At 38.6% G+C, this 14380-nt stretch overlaps 1 protein-coding gene across 1 annotated transcript in view; it reads left to right on the top strand.

Moving 5' to 3' along the window:
* Positions 1-8753, top strand: part of SMURF2 (SMAD specific E3 ubiquitin protein ligase 2) — a 95590-nt gene extending 86837 nt beyond the window's left edge. Inside the window, exons 14-19 of the mRNA XM_054573039.1 lie at positions 413-591; positions 1405-1542; positions 3871-3991; positions 6365-6566; positions 7847-7922; positions 8237-8753. Coding sequence (XP_054429014.1) covers positions 413-591; positions 1405-1542; positions 3871-3991; positions 6365-6566; positions 7847-7922; positions 8237-8336 — 816 coding nt within the window. The 3' untranslated portion in view covers positions 8337-8753. The remainder of the gene's footprint in view (positions 1-412; positions 592-1404; positions 1543-3870; positions 3992-6364; positions 6567-7846; positions 7923-8236) is intronic.
* Positions 8754-14380: the final 5627 nt, after the last annotated feature.

The following is a 14380-nucleotide window of genomic DNA, read 5'->3' as shown; positions in this document are numbered from 1 at the left end:
GACTCAGGACTGACAGCCCTTTTTCCATGACAGAGCCAGGCTTGCGAAGGGCTCAGCAGGATGTGAGAGGAAGAGAACAGGATCTGTGAAGGGTGTAACGAAGCTGCAGTGGGACTGTTGTCTGGACCTCGTTTCTGGAGATGAATTTTACGAAGTGACTGTGCTCTTTGAGAGGGGCTTTGACCCTGGTGGAACATTTTATAACAGAGTAGAGCATTTTGAGCATGCCCAGTAGAAGCTCTCCCTAATGATTATTGAGCTTTGGTACGATAGTCTATTCTATCTAAATAGTTGTAAATTAGGATATAAGTTAATACTTCTTATAAAAAGATTAATGTTGCTTAAATATTTGTTATTAAAAATCTGGATAGTGTCTAACTTGAGTGTTTATATAAACTCTCTTCAATTTCAGGAACACTTATCATATTTCCACTTTGTTGGACGAATAATGGGAATGGCTGTGTTTCATGGACATTACATCGATGGCGGTTTCACGTTGCCTTTTTACAAACAGTTGCTTGGGAAGTCAATTACTTTGGATGACATGGAATTAGTTGATCCAGATCTTCATAACAGTTTAGTGTGGATACTGTATGTATTGAGTCTTGTATCTGTTTCCTGTAATTAGAATCTGAGCTATTAGAAAAGATGCTGTTTCAATGGATGTACTTCTTTAAAATTTAAAAAACACATAAAATATTTCAATATTAAGAGCTATTATTTGAGTGATAGGACCACACATTAGATTTTTTCCTTTCTGCTGCTTTCCTGTGTATTTCAAATTCCTAAAAGTGAATGATAGTACTTTTAAAAAGGAAAACAATATATTCTATTTTAAAGAATACTATATATAAATGATTTTCTTGATGTGGTGCAAGTTTGATTTCAGTCCGGCGTGTGTTAAAATAGCAAATTCCTGGGGATGTGGTGATTGTTGAAACCACACTTTAAAAAGAGTACCTGCAAGAACCAGTTCTGTTTGTGGGAGGGCATTACTTCATGAAGATGTATTGGCTGTACTTATTTTGTCAGCACATGAGTAGCTTTCTCACTGGGCATTTTGAGGCATATATGGTTGCTTGGGGTACCCAGATTTGAGCAGGGCCTCTTACCTGAAAGCCACACATAATGGAAGTTTCCCCACGGCAAGCCTCACTTTGGCCAGGGCTCTTTCTCTTACTCAAAAAGTGAAATGTTTCCTGTGTTTACGAAGGTTAAAGTTCTTTACTTTTCTGCCCAAGAACTGGGAGGTATGGTAGCATAAGAATAGTCAGAGGAATCTGATCTTCTATTTGTCATGCCATAAAACTCTTTTAGTTTTATTGTCTCACCAATTAATATATCTGTAGGGTCTGTATTTTAGATTTTTTTAGTTAAGTATCTTTCCATCTCTTTCCTTTCCAGTGAGAATGATATTACAGGTGTTTTGGATCATACCTTCTGTGTTGAACATAATGCATATGGGGAAATTATCCAGCATGAACTTAAACCAAATGGGAAGAGTATTCCTGTTACTGAAGAAAATAAAAAGGAATATGTCAGGTAAACATTCTGTGTTCTCAAATCTGAGAATTGTTTGACTGTTCTAGAATAGGAGTACAAAAAAAAATTTAGTGTTACTTATTGCTACAAAATAGGCTTCTGCAGAATTAGTAGCTTAAAAACAACTATCATTTTTATTATTTCTCACAATACTGTGGGTCAGGAGTTTGGATAAACGACGGGGTGAACGCAGCTCCCCTCTGGGTGGCAGTTGCCAAGATGGCCTCGGCACTCACATACCTGACCACTCAGCTAGAATGGCTCTGAGGGTGGGGGGCTGGCTGGGACCTAGTCCTGTCTGTTGGCTGGGTTCCTTGGTCCTCCCCACGTGGCGCCAGAGGCCTGTCATCTTCCCCAGGGCCTCTCCCTCCCCAGCAAGGTAGAGGGAATGGGGTGGCTGGTTTCCCAGGGCACAAGAGCACAGAAGTCAGATATTTTTAAGGCCTAAGCCTAGAACTGGCCCACATCACCTGTGTGCTGTATTCTTTTGGTTAAAGCAAGTCACATGCCAACCCATGTTTGCAGTGGAGGAGGGTCTGTGCAAAGGCACAGACACCAGGAAAATGGTGCATGGGTGTGCGCCGCGTGGCTCCCACGGCTGGCTGTGCAGAAGCCCTTCTGTGCTGAATTACTAGCACATTGTGACTTTAAGGGATAGATAATAAGAAAATGTTCTCCAGGTTTTATAAAATCACCTGTTGATTGAGGAACTTAAAAGTAGTGGGGTAGATCATTTGGCTTATGGTAACTGCTAAACATAAAACTATGGTAATCAAATTTAGGAGTTTGAACTTCACCGTATGTACACAAAAACATGCATGCTATACTATTTTTGTATACATTATTTCCCCAAGTCTTACTGCAGTTTTCCCACTTGCCACATGAGGCCCATCAGTCTCACAGACTGTCGACGGGAGTGAGCATTGATCTAGCTTTTTTGGAAAGTAGTTTGATAATAACCACTAGAATGAAAATGTATATGCCTTTTAACTAGCAGCTCCATCTTTAGGAATCTATGCCGTGGAAACACATGTAATTAAATAATTATGAATAAGGGTGTTCAATTCAACATTACTTGTAAAAAAATGTTTTTTAAAACTGCTAAGTGTTTTTAGAGGAGAATGATTAAATGCATATACTCAGCAGAATACAATGTGGATTTTTAAAAGAAGGAGAGACTCTGCATAAGCTGTCGGATTTAAAAAGCAAGTCTTAGAAGAATTATGTAGGGACAAAGTCTGTGCTGGTTTATGACAGTATGGGTGGTGTCTGGAAAGGCTGGGTACCAAATAAAGTGTCTGTCTAGGATGCGGGAGCGGAGGAAGCAGGCCTAGGGACAGAGAGGGAAAAGAGGGTAGAAGAATCTACTTTCAGGTTTTACCCTGTCTCCACATTTGGGTTTCATTTTTCTTTATCTAACAAGCATCTGTTATATTTCTAATTAAAAAAATAAAAGAATGGACCCAATGTGGGCTGCTCAGTCCCTGGCTCCCGCTCTCCAGGTTTAGTTGTGTTTGTAGGGCATAGTGATGACCCCTTACCAAGTACAGTTTTGTGATTAAAAAAGAAAAATGACAAACCTTTTTATAGATGTGCAGTTTTGGTGTCCCTTACCCAAACACAAAAGTGAGGTCCCCAAAGGAATATAATGTTAAGTAACTTATTTCTTAAAGTAGAGAACTATTTCTCCAAGTTTGGAAAAGGGTGTGTTGACAGGCTTGGAAGATGAATAGTTCTGAGATGTGTGAGATGAAGATGTTTTCCTGCGTAGAGTTTTAAAAAGGCAGTTCACCTTGAAGTAACAAGTCAGAAGCCTGAGTAAAGCTACTCATTAGATGCAGTGTACTTTTTGTTGGTATATTACGTTTTCAGGGTTTTTAAAGCCTCCAGGAAACAGTATTTAATCAAAAATTGTTACTATCCATTTTTACTATTTCTTCTCACTTTGGATAGGAAGGTTATCTTTACCTTCTCTTCCTCTGTATACCACCCCCAAAATATAAACAAAACACCCAACTTATTCAAACTGTATTTTCAAGTGGAACCAGAAAAAATAGTCATTTTTGGTTGAGTGGGTTCTTTTTCTGTGGTCATCGGCACGCATGCTAGAAGGTTAGAAAGACGTCTCATCTAGATTTTGACCTCAGTCCCATCTATACTCCATCCAGCTTCCACTTCACTAGGAGTTTCTCTGATCTGAAGAGTTGCTTTATTGATGCAGCATTTGTTAGTGGAAGGTTACCGCCTTTTAACATTGCTGACGTAGTCATAGTAATTACCAAATCTGCATACATTTAATCATATGAAACCCCTGCCCAATATTTATAGGCTGTATGTGAACTGGAGGTTTTTACGAGGCATTGAGGCGCAATTCCTGGCTCTGCAGAAAGGATTTAATGAAGTAATTCCACAGCATCTGCTGAAGACATTTGATGAGAAGGAGTTAGAGGTCAGTATATTAATGCCATGACGTCATCTAGTGTAACAAGGAAAGGTTAGAAATTTTCTGTTAGTTTTAGAGGAAAGTTGTATTTCTGGAGCTTTTGAAGTTTGGTGGTGCAATACTCTGAGAAATCTTATTCGTAGGAAGTCTTTCCTGCTTTGGCATTTCTACAAGTGAACAGTCTCTCTTGGATTGTGAACATTTTATTTTTCCATATTCTTTCTTGTTTTCCACAGATTTCATGTCTTATTGTGTAACTTCTTCGAATGTTGTTTTCTACTGAAATTTATTTGGAATAAAAGCCTCGGCTCAGTCAACTTACACTAAGCTTTGCAAGAAAGCATTTGGTAAACAAGGTCATAGAGCAAATAATTAAAACACTTATGATAAACTGTATCTAAACATCCTCAGTCTCTTTGGAAACATTCGTTATTAACAGTAGCTGTAATAAACATTTAACTTTCGTTTTCTTTTAATGCCGGTCCTTAAAGCACCTTCATCTGATTTTAAATTAAGACCTTTAACAGATACGTCTGAATTTCCACTGAACTACTTGTGAAAAGAATCAATGAGTTTTATTCTGCCGCAGGTCCCAAATTCAACTACTGGCTAGAGAGAGCATAAATATTCAAAGTGTACATGATTTTATTAACTTCAGTGTTCTTTCTAACTAAATCTGTTAACAGAGCTGTTAGGAAACAAGCCTAAAAGATTGGTTTGACAGTACCATCCCCATTCCTTTTTGTGATTAGAACTATACTCAATAGTGAAATGATCAAAAGAAGGTAGTTAGGACAAGGAAGAAAACAGGAATGGCAATAAAGTTGATAAACAATGCATTTTTATTCGTTCATACAATGAATGAGGAATTCGGTCTTAAAATTACCATTCCTCTGAAGAAAATTGAGGAGTTACCTTTTGTGTCGTGCATACTTCTGTAAGCTTATCTGGATAAATCACTTCCCTCTTCCCTGTGGCTGTGGTTCAGCAGTCTTTCCAGAACACTATGGAAGCTTTGTTGGATTTTATTCAATAGGGTTATCGTTTTGTTACATAGTTGCTGCTGCTAAGGAAATTAAACTTTTTATAAAAATATATATAACTCATGTTGGTGTTATAATGGGTGAATAGAATTATAAAATGTAGGAGAAGTTACATTGTGTTTTACTACACATACTACACACTACCCTAATTGACTGTTAAAAACACACTAGTTAGATGAACTAGTTTTGGACCCTAAGCATTGTTATGGGAGAAACTCCCAGAAACTCGGTTCTTCTCGCAATACAGTAAAGAATTACACATCAGTGAGTCTGTTGTTATGCAGGCAGGGTTCTCAGGGAAGAGTACTGGCTTGGCTGAGGTGGGGGGGGAAAGGCAACAAGAGAGACAGGGCTTTATATAGTCAGTGGGATGGGGGAGGGTGAAGAAGTTACAAACTGACAGGGAAAGGGGGGCGCTAGCTGTCTGGGATGGGGTCATGAATACCCAGTGGTGTTAATGGGCTGCTTCCTTTAGGCATGTGGGCCCCTCTGCCTTTCAGGCCTTGGGATGAAAGGAAGCACAGTTTGAAAGGCTTTCTTTCCCAGATGATGGAAAAGATGCATCAACTTTCAAGGACTGCTGAGTCAGTGGGTGGAGCGTGTGTGTCTCTCTCCTCCTTTCTGCCTTGGTTTGCTGTCTATCCTTCCTAACGGTGTCAAGGTGATTTTGATCTGTACTGACCCTGCATCAGGATGCCAAGCAGAGCTGTATGTCAGTACATATATTTTGTACTTTGATACAATTTTAAGATTGTCAAACAGGTTGCATCACTTACTCAACATATTTCTTGAGTTCCTGTATGGTACGGGTTGCTTTCACAGGATGTAGTGAAATAGATGTTACTCACCTGTTAGCACTGAGGAAAGAAACTGCTGGCCAAGGGAGGTGAACCGAATGGCTCCGAACCCCAAAGTTAGTGAGTGTTGAAACTAGAATAATATGATGCAGGTCCTAAGGGAGACACATATAAATTGTATTTACTCTTGGAGTCTAGTTTCTGTTCATTAAAACAAATTTAGAGCTCTCATCTTGTCATGTTCCACACAGTGGCGGTTCTCAGACTCTGGGTAGGGCGCCCGAGAGTGAGTAAGCGAGCACCCGTGGAGCTTTTTAAAATACAGCTTCTTAGTGTCACCCCAGATGTACAGAATTAAAATCTCTGAGCATGGGACCTGGTGTGTATATTTGAAAAACTTCCAAGATGATTCTGATGTGTACCCTTTATTAAGAACCACCACATAAAAGCCAACACTGCAAATCTGAAGTTCTATTTTGAGGAATTTTTGGCTTAACTTGGGTTTCTGTTGGCTCACGATTTGTGCAATATTTTAACAGCTCATTATTTGTGGACTTGGAAAGATAGATGTTAACGACTGGAAGGTAAACACCCGGTTAAAACACTGTACACCAGACAGCAATGTTGTCAAGTGGTTCTGGAAAGCTGTGGAGTTTTTCGATGAAGAGCGACGAGCACGGTTACTTCAGTTCGTGACAGGATCGTCAAGAGTGCCTTTGCAAGGCTTCAAAGCCTTACAAGGTATCAGTGCCAGAGGGACAGACTGTGTGTCCTCAGACAGTTGGGGGGAGGGGTCAGTACTTGGTGCATATATATAGTTTATGACCGTGTGCTTATAGACAGATTCTCTTTTCGCTCTGTTTCTTATCTGTAACTCTCACACCTTGATCCCTTCTTCTCCTTCCTTCCTTTTGTTCCCCTCCCAAGAGCCTTTTCTGCTGGGGCTCTCTGTGATTGTAGTGAGTGCCGCATTGCATGCCAGAGACTGTATGTGGTGATGCTTCCTCCCCTTTTCTGCTCACCTTGCTTTTAACTTCTGCTGCGCATTCGTATAGAGGAGGTCTGTCCATTTCCATCTTCACATCTCAACCTGGCAAAACATTTGCCCACTTGGGATGCCGCTCCCTCTATTTTTCTATTTTTTTAACAGAAAGTGGCAGCACGCGTCGTGGAAGCCATTTGTGTGGTCAGAGCTCGCTAGTTCTTGCATGACATCTGACTGCTTATTTAGAGTCATGTTTCATGTTAATGGATTGTTTTCTGGGGAATAGCTGTTTAAGTTTTGGATGAGTTGGTAACACTGCTAATGATTGTGACGCTTCGCTGGGCGGTAGTTGCTTCAATGACCTCTGAAGCTCTTTGTTTTCAAAGTTGCTGCTGCTGATGACTGAGGATATACAAAGCAAGGCTGGTACATAACCCAACAGTATTGCCCACACTACAGTGTCCAAAGCCTGTGGGAAAAGCATACTTGGAGGCAGGCTGATAGTCCCTATTTGGAGAACTCATCATAATCAGACTTACCCGTAAAATGAAGTTGTATTTCTATGTATGTGTGTCGGGGCTGTCTTACATTAACTGCAGTTTATTCTGTAGACTGCTAATCTTTTGCTCTTGGCCAAGTTTGAGTCATGAAATATAAATTTGCATTTAGGCTATCACCTTTTTGAATGTGTGTCTATTTAATCTTGGATTTGCCTATTTTCTTCTCATGCTTTTGGGATATCAATTTCCTATAGAAGAAGGATGTTGGCAAATGATTTGAACCCTTAACTTCTTCTCAAATTTGAAATGCTAGCATATTAAGACATCCAGCCATATCCAAGGTCAAGTCCAGCTTTCAAAGCAAGATCCTCTTCCTGGGAAAAGAAATTTTTTTTGTTTTTTTTGGCAGCTTGTGTAGCGTCACCAGTATTCCTCTACCCCTAGACCCTGTGGTTTATGTACCAGGTTTACGTGGAGGTTTTAGAGACTAATACCTGCACCTGCGGTGACCTGACCCACATTTACTTCCTCGGCAGGTGCTGCAGGCCCACGACTCTTCACCATCCACCAGATTGATGCCTGCACGAATAATCTGCCCAAAGCCCACACGTGGTAAGTCATTTTTGTAGCTCCTCCCTTATTCCATGTGCGTAGGTATTAGTTTCAAACAGGTGACTTTTCATTTATTGTTCTTACTACTAAATGGACCTTAAAAGGAATGATAAGCAAGTCTTTAAGTGATTTAAGATCATTCTGAAATTGGTGGGAACACCTGAAAGTAGCAGTCTCTACTGCAGAGAGAGAGAACCTTAGTCCTGTAATTTTCTGTGTGACACGAAGAGTGATGTGGCTGTGGGAGCGCACACGTGTAGGATGGACTGCGCATTTTAAAAGACCTGGATAAAATCTGATTTGCTTATTTACAGCTTCAATCGAATAGACATTCCGCCCTATGAAAGCTATGAAAAGTTATATGAAAAGCTGCTAACAGCCATCGAAGAAACATGTGGATTTGCTGTGGAATGACAAGCTTCAAGGATTTACCCAGGACTCTATTTATACCCCTGACAGCCTCCTTTCAGCAGAGTTTCAAGGAATGCTGAAATACAGGAAAATGCCCCTCCCCTTTTAAATTTTAGGACACTGTGAGGGGAAAGGACAATTTTGAAATTCCTTTTCAAGGGAAAAAAAAAAGAGGTCTTTATGCTTTGCCATGAGGCCGCATTCAGCTGCTATTTAAAATTAATATCTTGAACCTAAAGAATGCTGACTTTTCCTACATTTCCAGAGTTAGGCAGTATTCTACACTTAAAGACTACTATTATTTTTATAAAAGGTAACCTATTCAAATCGCTTCACAGATTTCAAGTCTCTGAAACATCAAGACAACTTCAGCAGTCGGTACAAGTCACATTTCATTTTGATTGAATACATGATTTTGAATAGCTCCTGTACTTGCTCTTTGTAAAAAAAAAAAAAAAAAAAAAAAGAAATAAAATTATTTTGAATTATCCTACCTTTGTAAACAATTGGCTAAAATAATCATTATCTTTAAAAAATCAAGCCATTTACACATTTAATTACATTTTTCTATAGCAAAGCATTATATTTTAAAAGCATTATATGTTTCAACCTAGCCTAAGTGAATCTTTTTTATATTTTTCAAGCACAAATTACCTGGAATACAGATTTGTAATTTTGGTTGTCAAATTCCTCATGCAACCATTTAGTCTAAACTTAGTAGCTTATTAGCTACAATAAGATGCTTTCAGGGGCTCCCTGTTTTTAAGAGACTTTTAAAACCCCTAATTTTTTATCTTGAATCAATATGACCAGGTGTTTTGGACTTACTTTTCATCTTAGATGGATATCTTGCATTTTTATAACTTCTCAGATCATGTGGATGGGATGGGATTTTAACTCTCTTGCTGGGTCAGCTTATCTTTAATATATATACTATTTCTGTAAACCAAAGTCTCCTCTGACAAGTACACCTAATTTATATTTTACTTACGGTGTAAGTTTCTACCAAGTAAACCATCCTAAGTCTTTGTTTAGCTGCTCACAATATTTTAATCAGCTAAAATTATGAAAAAAGAAAACATTCGCTCTAAAGATTATTTAGCAAACCTAGAAAACCCTGCTTTTATCTAACAAATGAAGTGGGGGTGGTGGGGCAGGGATGCGAGCACTAAAGAAACGGTGATTCTAACTATATAGTATAAATCACTTTAAAACTGAAGAATGAATTTTGGAAATCAGGGAATCCCAGTTCCCTTTGTTTTGAAGATTGGCATCTGATTTTGAAATACCCAGATTTAGTTTTCAAGGCGTGTGGCATGTTGTGTGATCCAGAAGGCAACCAAAAATCTGGAGTGAGGGATTGGAAGAATCTGAAATCATGGGTAGATTTTTAAATTCAGCCAAGAGAAATCACTTTTTTTGGGGGGGGGGGGGTTACATTGATGTGAAATCAAGAATAGCAAATTTTGATGAAATAGCTTTGTTTATGTTTTGTGGCTTAATTATTAGGTGAATAGTAGGCCTGTGTGTTCTTTATTTTAATGGATTGGTTTTCAGTCTGTGTTCTTGGAGCCAGGGGGTTCCTCGGAGCTGCCTCGGAATCAGTGGTTTACGAGAGGAGGGCAGATGAGGAAAAGGACTAGTTGGTATTCAGCAGGGGCCTCTGACTCCACACCCCCGCACCCACCCTGTTTACCCAGAGCAGCTCCAATTTTTGTCTTTTATATATTGGAATTCTAAGTAAGCGTTCACAGGGGTGGGAGGGGGAGGATAAAAGAAGGAAACATTTGCCACTTTAAAAAAGTGGAGAACTACTTACTTGGTTTCTAAGAATTTACATTTATTTCAGCCAGCGAAATTGGACTGCTCCACGCGAACTAGTTATCGTCCTAACTGTGCAGTAATAATGTGCTTTTGCTGACCTTTTTCTTCCCACTTTGTGTTTTCCTGCTGTACTCTTAGTAGTACTGAAGAACATCTTAAAATATACAGAAACGGTGTGCATACTGTTTGATAGTTAGTAGTTTTCAGCTTTCACAGTAGTACCTTACTGGTCACAGATCTTCTCTCTCTTATATTACAGGACTAGTGCAGTGCAATTGTGCCTGTCTTAGAAGCTTTCAGTGAAAAGTCAGTCCACACACCCTTGAGAGAAATTGTTAATTGATGGAGGCAGTACTGATGAAATGCTACTATGATAATGTACAATATCAAGCAGGCAAATACCATCACTTTCTGAGTGCCTTTTAAAACTTTATAAAAATGACATAATAAAGCTTTAAGAGAAATGAATTACCTACTAGTCTGTGGTATCACCTCCATAGTTTATAAAAACATGATGTTTAGATTTCATTTTCTAAATATGTTACCTGATTACTTCCAAACAGGTGCTAAGCAAACAAAACCCCCTAATGCATCATTGAACCTTGGACTTGCACCTCATGTTTAATGTGAATATTTATTTCCACATGTCCCTCTTAACTGGGTTTTTTTCCTAATCCTTTCACTAGTTGTTATTTCAGATATGTGATGTCGCATACCCATACATTGCCTTTCCGTCATAAATACTTAATTATGCACAGTGGTTACTTTGTAGAGATCATTACAGTACAGAGGTGAGTTTTATTTCAGAGGGTCTTATTTCTTGGTGTAAAGAGTTTTTAAGTAGTGCCGTGTATAGTGTACATTTTGTTTTGCACATAGTTTGTTGCCCTGAATGGGTTTTCTTTTTACCAAGTCATTTTTTTTTTCTTGTATTTACAGTCCAGAGCACAAGTTTCCTTTCTTTTAAAAACAATGTAATTTGCTTTATTTTACAACACTAAGTCTGCTTTGAACTTCTGGTGCATTGAACTGATTGCTTTGATGGGAGCTAGAGGTTGCTCCAGCCATCTTTTCAGTTGGTTAGAGCAGCGCCCTCTGCTTCTGTTTGTCAGCTGCAGCACCCAGTCAGCGGGGGCCATTTGTGGTATTTAATCTTCTCATGTTAGGATGATGATTGTACCAAATGCTGAGTTGTTTTGTTTGTAGATGTAATTAGTTCACTTAATGTAATATTCTCCTCTCAAACTGACTTTAAAAACAAAGTTTTATCATTTTCATTGTTATTTGTATTTATTACAGAGTGTTTTAGCTTTGATATTCTTTGTATTTTCACTCAGTTGTTACATGAGCTTTATCAATAACATCTGTATAAATGGTTTTTAAAAATTAACTATGTATGTGCCCATGCCGAAGTTGAGCAATAAAATGAATGCTGTTTGCACTGTCACAGCATCAACATTTTTAAAGAATATTGAGTTTACAATGAATTGCTTTGAAAAAATCTGATTGGTTCTATGAAGGGTGACAGCAAGTGAGCCATAAAATGAGAAGTTTAAGAAGATTCCCCTGTCTGCCTTAGCTGGTGCCTCTGTCACTCTGGAGAGCTAGTGCATCAGAGAGCTCAGGATCTCCTTTCTGTCTCCAGGTAAAGCAGGGAAGTTACCATATGGCACTTCTCCTGCCATAGCAAGACTGGTTGGCAGTGACTGTAGAGGGGGCCATGTAGATGGATTTCTGAGGCTGACGCAGGCTTATTGGAGACGAGTGTCCCAGTCCTGCAACAGTGTCACGTGTTGGGACTCTGGAGGGTAGAGCTACAGTAGGGACCTCCTTTGCTACCCTGATGTCGAGTAGAAAAATCTTCAAAATGAAAAGGAGCCAGGACTTGATTTAAAGGTCATGATTCACACCTCCATAAATGGTAGTGGATGAAAGTCCAGCTAAATACATGGGTAGCAAAAAGAATGGATACGATGGTTTTTCATCCGGAATATAGTCTGTGTTAAGTCTCTCCACAGAATGAATGCAGAGATATAGTAGCAGTGTATTAAAGTCCCAAGAGCGGGCATGCTGTCCCTTTTTATACCCTTTCGAAATTTATTTTTTGCTTTGTTTCATATTGTCACGTTTACTGGACGTTATCTAAAATTTGTAAAGTTTTAAGGATTTTATTATTATTATAATCTATAAATTACTGAAAAGTTTGATTTGACTAATATGTGATTTTTGCTTGTGTGGTGACCTGAAAGATTTATCCCTTCATTATAATGAAGGTTAACCTTGGTAACCCAGTGCATTTATTTGTACTTTATGTCCTAAATACTGTTGGTAGGATATACACAACAGAACAAGAGCCTAGATACAGGACAGAGGTAATTATACAGAAAAATGGTTACATTCCTACATTAACATTCTTAGCTAACTAGACAACCACATTTTAAAGTTATTGGGTTGGCCAAAAAGTTCGTTTATTATTTTTTTCTGTAAGGTGGCTTTAGTAGCACTTAGTTATCTTTAACTTCACTCAGAACAATTTTGTTAGATTGTATTATGACAGCTGTCATATCAGCATTAAAAAAACTTCTCAAAATTGGTGAGTTTTTGTGCATCTGTTTAAATGCTAAAGATGGAAGAAAATATGCAACATTTTTGGCATAGTATGCTTTATTATTTCAAGGGAGGTAAAAACACAACTGGAACTCAAAAAATTTGTGCGGTGTATGGAGAAGGTGCTGTGACTGATCTAACATGTCAAAAGTGGTTTGCAGAGTTTTGTGCTGGAGATCTCTCGCTGGACGATGCTCCATGGTCAGGTAGGCCATTTGAAGTTGGTAGTGATCAAAATGAGACATTAGCTGAGAACAATCAATGTTAAACCACACATGAAATAGCCAACATGCTCAAAATATCCAAATCAATAAAGTTATTGGTGAAAATGAAAAATGTGTCTCTTATTTTACGGAAAAAACTAAACAGTCTTTTTGGCCAACCCCGTACATTGTGTTACAAAGTATTTGTTCTAAATGTGACTTGTTCTTTGTTCGTTCAATAAATATCTACTGTGTTCCTACTATGTGTCAGGCTCTGTACTAGCTTAAGACGATTGTTAGAAGCTGAAGTTCAAACCTAGGTACTCAAAACGCAGTTTGTGTATAGTAAAGAAGTCCACCATCTTCGGAACACAGGATTAAACACCTTACTTCAGGAAGGCCTCAAATTCCAGACTTGGTTTTTAAAACAATTTTGTTCCTCTACCTCCTTCCCCTATGACATTTCAGATCCTAGAGACACTGGTCTCTAGGACAGGTAGCTACTTTGTTGTGTTTTTTGTTCATTGTACAACTGGCAACATTACCAAGGTAATGTGCTCAACTCTTGATTAGCATACCTCTTGTGGATATTTGGCCTGAGATTTATCCAGGTTATCAATGAGTCTCTAATATAAGCTATAAACCCCACACACTTTGTAGCGAGTGTTCTATAAATAAAAGTGAAGAGGCAACTGTAGCAGCCCATGAGGTAGGCAAGGGACCCTTCCAAGATATTTTTCCTGCCCACTTAAGTGTTCATAAAGTCATCTCACTTTCAGCTCAGGAATGGGAGTGAAGACGGAGAGCACATCCCGAGTCTACCTTTCAGATCACTCACTCCTCCTGAAGACAGTGCTGGCAAAGCAAGATGGTAGAGAACCACTGAGACCAAAAAGGTATTTATATTTCTTTTAACTGAACTATAATTGATGTATAACATTACATTAGTTTCAGGTGTACAACATAATGATTTGTATATTTTTGTATATATTGTGTAATGATCACAATAAATCAGCTACCATCTGTCACTATACATGGTTAAAATTTTTTTTTCTTGTGAAGGGAACTTTTATGCCATATAGTACTGTTAGCAATAGTCAACATTGTGTACATCACATCTTATTTTATAATTGAAAGTTTGACCCCTACCGCCCATTTCACTAAGCCCCCCCGAAGCCCTCCAGCAACCACCAATCAGTTCTGTTTCTGAGCTCAGTTTTTCCTTCATTTAAGATTCCACATGTGAGATCATATGGTATTTGTCTTTCTCTGACTTATTTCACTTAGTATAATGCCCTTAAGATCCATCTTGTTAGCACAAATGGCAAAATTTCCTTTTTTAGTCTTAAGTAATAGTCCATTGTATACATATACACCACATTTTTTATTCATTCATCTGCTGATGGACACTTG

This window comes from Pteronotus mesoamericanus, unplaced genomic scaffold, assembly GCF_021234165.1.
Source record: "Pteronotus mesoamericanus isolate MK-2021 breed Mesoamerican mustached bat unplaced genomic scaffold, CSHL_Meso_final contig_246, whole genome shotgun sequence".
Lineage (NCBI taxonomy): Eukaryota > Metazoa > Chordata > Mammalia > Chiroptera > Mormoopidae > Pteronotus > Pteronotus mesoamericanus.
The sequence above is the reverse complement of the archived record's forward strand: the minus strand, read 5'-3'. Positions and strand labels throughout refer to the sequence as shown.